This window comes from Camarhynchus parvulus, unplaced genomic scaffold (assembly GCF_901933205.1).
Source record: "Camarhynchus parvulus unplaced genomic scaffold, STF_HiC, whole genome shotgun sequence".
NCBI lineage: Eukaryota > Metazoa > Chordata > Aves > Passeriformes > Thraupidae > Camarhynchus > Camarhynchus parvulus.
In genome coordinates, this window is record NW_022148724.1 from 1 (window position 1) to 5,653 (window position 5,653).

The 5,653-nt window shown below is 62.6% G+C and overlaps 1 protein-coding gene across 1 annotated transcript; it reads right to left on the reverse strand.

The window, feature by feature from the left end:
• Nucleotides 1–610: 610 nt before the first annotated feature.
• On the reverse strand, nt 611–5,324 carry LOC115917061 (prickle planar cell polarity protein 3-like; the record flags this gene model as incomplete). Its single annotated transcript, XM_030970796.1, has 3 exons — nt 611–724; nt 3,359–3,518; nt 5,254–5,324. Coding segments are annotated over 3 exons (345 nt in total), but the record flags the coding sequence as incomplete, so codon positions are not given.
• Nucleotides 5,325–5,653: the final 329 nt, after the last annotated feature.

Consider the following 5,653-nt stretch of genomic DNA (forward strand, 5'->3'; position numbering starts at 1 on the left):
ACCCCCCAGACCCCCAAGAAACGCTGGACCTCCAGATCCCCTGGGACCCCCAAAGCCTCGGACCCCCTCAGGATCCCCCAAGATCCCCGAGACCCCCAGACCCCCTGAGCCTCCAGACCCCCAAGACCCCTCAGAACCCCAAGGACCCCTGGGACCCCCAGACCCCTGGGACCCTCCAGACTCCTCGGACCCCCCCCTGGACCCCCAGATTCCTGGAATCCCCTGGACCCCCCCAGATCTTCTCGACCCCCAGACCTCGAGATCCCCCAGAAACCCCCAGACCCCCAGGACCCCCAGGACCCCCCCAGATCCCCTGGACCCCCCTGATCCCAAGACCCCCAGGACCCCCCAGACCCCTGGGAGCCTCGGGACCCCCAAGAACTCCCAAAAACCCTCGGACTCACGGGAACCCCCAGACCCTGGGAGCCTCGGACCCCCAAACCGAAACCCCCAGACCCCCAGGACCCCCCAGACCTCCCCGACCCCCAAAACCCCCGGGACCCCCAGATTGCCCAGACCCCCGGGACCCCCCCAGATTGCCCGGACCCTCCAGACGCCCCCAGACGCCCCCAGACGCCCCCAGACCCCCCGGACCCCCATCCCCGCGCACCTCGAGGTCGTGCGGGGGCAGCTGCCGCAGCAGCTCCCGCAGCCGGTGCCGCTCCCCGGGACTGCGCAGGCGCGGCACGAGCGCGGGCGGGAGCAGCGAGAAATACTGACACACCTGAGGGGGCGGGGCTTAGCGGGGCGGGGCTTAGCGGGGCGGGGCTTAATGGGAGCATCGAGAAATACTGACACACCTGAGGGGGCGGGGCTTAGCGGGGCGGGGCTAACGGGGCGGGGCTAAACGGGAGCATCGAGAAATACTGACACACCTGAGGGGGCGGGGCTTAATGGGCGGGGCTTAGCAGGGTGGGAGCAGCGAGAAATACTGACACACCTGGGAGGGCGGGGCTTAGCGGGGCGGGGCTTAATGGGAGCAGTGAGAAACACTGACACACCTGAGGGGGCGGGGCTTAGCGGGGCGGGGCTAACGGGGCGGGGCTAAACGGGAGCATCGAGAAATACTGACACACCTGAGGGGGCGGGGCTTAATGGGCGGGGCTTAGCAGGGTGGGAGCAGCGAGAAATACTGACACACCTGGGAGGGGCGGGGCTTAGCGGGGCGGGGCTTAATGGGAGCAGCGAGAAACACTGACACACCTGAGGGGGCGGGGCTTAGCGGGGCGGGGCTAACGGGGCGGGGCTTAATGGGAGCAGCGAGAAATACTGACACACTTGAGGGGGCGGGGCTTAATGGGGCGGGGCTAACGGGGCGGGGCTTAAAGGGAGCAGCGAGAAATACTGACACACTGGGGAGGGCGGGGCTTAGCGGGGCGGGGCTTAGCGGGGCGGGGCTTAACAGGAGCAGCGAGAAATACTGACACACTTGAGGGGGCGGGGCTTAATGGGGCGGGGCTTAGCGGGGCGGGACTTAAAGGAAGCAGCAAGAAATACTGACACACCTGAGGGGGCGGGGCTTAGCGGGGCGGGGCTTAAAGGGAGCAGCGAGAAATACTGACACACCTGCACAGGGGGCGGGGCTTAATGGGGCGGGGCTAAACGGGAGGAGCGAGAAATACTGACAAACCTGAGGGGGCAGGGCTTGGCGGGACGGGGCTTATCGGGGCCGGGCTTAACGGGGCAGGAGCAGCGAGAAATACTGACACACCTGGGAGGGGGCGGGGCTTAGCGGGGTGGGGCTAAACGGGGCACGGCTTAATGGGAGCAGCGAGAAATACTGACACACCTGCATAGGGGGCGGGGCTTAATGGGCGGGGCTAAACGGGAGCAGTGAGAAAACCTGACACACCTGGGGCGGAGTTTCATGGGGTGGGCGTGGCTTGTTTGCATGGGCGTGGCCGGGCAGGGGGCGGGGCTTGGCTCAGGGCAAGGGGGTCTGTGGGGTGGGCGGGGCCTGGGTGGGATTGGGGAGCCCCAGGAGGGGTTTGGGGGGGCCCGGGAGGTCCTGGAGGGGTCAGAGCATTTTGGGGGGCACAGATGGGGGGGGGGTCTCCTTCACTCGGGGGTTTTGGGGTCCCCGGGATGTTTTTGGGGTCCCCGGGGTTTTTGGTGTCCTGGGGGGATTTTTGGGCATCCCGGGGGGATTTTTGGGGGCCTGGGGGTGTTTTGGATGTCCCAAGAATGTTTTGGGGGTCCCGGGGCTGTTTTTGGAGGTCCCAGGGGTGTTTTTGGGGATCACGGGGGCTTTTTGGGAGTCCTGAGCGGTTTTTGGGGGTCCCGAATGGTTTTTGGGTGTCTCAGGGGGATTTTTGGGGGTCCCGGGGCTGTTTTTGGGGTCCCCAGAGCTGTTTTGGGGGTCCTGGGGGGTTTTTGGGGGTCCCGAGGTTGTTTTGGGGGTCCCAGGGGCATTTTTGGGGGTCCCAGGGCTGTTTTTGGGGGTCCCAGGGGTATTTTTGGGGGTCCCCAGGGGCTGTTTTGGGGGTCCCAGGGGCATTTTTGGGGTCCCCAGGGCTGTTTTGGGGGTCCCGGGGGGTTTTTGGGGGGCCCCAGGGGTATTTTTGGGGGTCCCAGGGCTGGTTTTGGGGTCCCAGGGGTATTTTTGGGGTCCCAGGGGCTGGTTTTGGGGCCCCCGGGGCAGTTTTGGGTGTCCCGGGGGTATTTTTGGGGTCCCAGGGGCATTTTTGGGGTCCCAGGGCTGTTTTTGGGTGTCCCGCGGGGTATTTTTGGGGTCCCGGGGCTGTTTTTGGGGGTCCCAGGGCTGTTTTTGGGGTCCTAGGGCTGTTTTCAGGGGTCTCGGGGCTGTTTTCGGGGGTCCCGGGGCTGTTTTTGGATGTCCCGGGCGGTTTTTGGGGGTCCCAGGGCTGTTTTTGGGGGTCCCAGGGGCATTTTTGGGGGTCCCCAGGGGCTGTTTTGGGGGTCCCGGGGCTGTTTTTGGGGGTCCCGGGGCTGTTTTTGGGGGTCCCAGGGGTATTTTTGGGGGTCCCAGGGCTGGTTTTGGGGTCCCAGGGGTATTTTGGGGGTCCCGGGGCTGTTTTCGGGGGTCCCGGGGCTGTTTTTGGGGGTCCCAGGGCTGTTTTCGGGGGTCCTGGGGCTGTTTTTGGGGGTCCCAGGGGTTTTTTGGGGGTCCCAGGGGTATTTTTGGGGGCCCCGGGGCTGTTTTTGGGGGTCCCAGGGCTGTTTTCAGGGGTCCCGGGGGCTGTTTTTGGGTCCCCGGGGCTGTTTTTGGATGTCTCGGGGCGGTTTTTGGGGGTCCCGGGGCTGTTTTCGGGGGTCCCGGGGCTGTTTTTAGGGTCCCCAGGGGTATTTTTGGGGGTCCCCAGGGGTATTTTTGGGGGTCCGGGGGGGTGTTTGTTACCTGTTCGGGGCTGAGCCCGGGGGGCGCCCACGCGAAGCCCCCCGAGCCGGGGGGGGGCGGGGCCTGGGGGAGGAGCCGGGCCAGGACCCCCCGCAGCGCCGGGGGCTCCCCGCCCCCCACGTGCTCCCCCCGCGGGCACCGGCAGTGCAGGCACAGCTTCCTGGGGGGGGGGGACCCCAAATGTGATAATGGGAACCCCAAATGTGATAATGGAACACCTCAAAATGTGATAATGGGGCACCCCAAAATGTGATAATGGAACACCCCAAATGTGATAATGGGGCACCCCAAAATGTGATAATGGAACACCCCAAAATATGGTCAGGGGAACCCCGAAATGTGATAATGGGAACCCCAAATGTGATAATGGAACACCTCAAAATATGGTCAGGGGAACCCCAAAATGTGATACTGGAACACCCCCAATGTGATAATGGAACACCCCAAATGTGATAATGGGGCACCCCAAATGTGATAATGGGGCACCCCGAAATCCGGAATGGGGCACCCTGAAATTGGTCACGGGAACCCAGAAATTGGTCAGGGGAACCCCGAAATGTGATAACGGGGAACCCTGACATCGGTCAGGGGAACCCCGAAATTCAGAATGGGGCACCCCAAAATGTGGTAATGGGGAACCCTGAAATTGGTCACGGGAACCCCGAAATCGGTCAGGGAATCCCAAAATCGGTAATGGGGCACCCCGAAATGTGATAATGGGGCACCCCCAAATCGGTCAGGGGAACCCCGAAATCCAGAATGGGACACCCCGAAATGTGATATTGGGGCACCACAAAATGTGGTCAGGGGAACCCCGAAATAGGGTCAGGGGAACCCCGAAATGTGATAATGGGAACCCCAAAATGTGGTCATGGGGCACCCCAAAATATGGTCATGGGAACCCCGAAATACGGTCAGGGGCACCCCAAAATGTGATATTGGGAACCCCGAAATGTGATAATGGGGCACCCCGAAATGTTGTCAGGGGAACCCCAAAAATCCGTAATGGGGAACCCCAAAATGTGATAATGGGAACCCCGAAATCGGTCAGGGGCACCCCAAAATGTGATAATGGGGCAGCCCGAAATGTGGTCAGGGAACCCCAAAATTGGTCACGGGAACCCAAAAATTGGTCAGGGGAACCCCGAAATGTGATAATGGGGAACCCCGACATGCGTAATGGGGCACCCCCAAATCGGTCATGGGAACCCCGAAATGTGATAATGGGGCACCCCGAAATCGGTCAGGGGGCGCCCCGAAATCTGGAATGGGGCACCCAAAATGTGATAATGGGGAACCCCGAAATCTGGAATGGGGCACCCTGAAATCCAGGGATGGGGCACCACAAAATGTGATAATGGGGCACCCCGAAATTGGTCACGGGAACCCAGAAATCGGTCAGGGGAACCCCGAAATGTGATAATGGGGAACCCCGACATCCGTAATGGGGCACCCCGAAATCGGTCACAGGAACCCCGAAATCAGTCAGGGGGCGCCCCGAAATCCGGAATGGGGAATCCTGAAATTGGCCAGGAGAACCCCGAAACTGGTCACGGAAACCCCAAAATCCAGAATGGGGCACCCCAAAATGTGACAATGGGGCACACCGACATCGGTCAGCGGAACCCCGAAATCTGGAATGGGGCACCCTAAAATCCAGGGATGGGGCACCACAAAATGTGATAACGGGGCACCCTGAAATAAGGTCAGGGGAACCCCAAAATAGGGTCAGGGGAACCTCAAATTCTGGGGATAGGGCACCCCAAAGTTTGGTAATGGGGCACCCCAAAATCCCCCCCAGGACACCCCAAAATCCCCCCCCAGAGGGGGCACCCCAAAATCCCCCCCCAGGACACCCCAAAATCCCCCAGGGGACACCCCAAATCCCGGCTCACCTCCAGGGGTGCTCCTGGAACCCCGGGCACAGCTCCCGGCACTCGCGGCACGGCCGGCCCCGCTCGGGGTCCTGGGGGCACAGGGGGGGTCAGGGGCGCCCCGAAATCCTCATCCCATCCGGGGGGACCCCGAAATCCTCACCCCGGCCCGGGGGGACCCCGAAATGCACATCCCAGGTCAGGGGGACCCCGAAATCCTCATCCCATCCGGGGGGACCCCGAAATGCACATCCCGGCCCGGGGGGACCCCGAAATCCTCATCCCATCCTGGGGGGACCCCAAAATCCCAATCCCAGCCCGGGGGGGACCCAAAAATCCACATCCCGTCCCAGGGGGACCCCAAAATCCTATCCCAGGCCGGGGGACCCCAAAATCCCCTCCGGTCCCAGTGAGGTCAGGG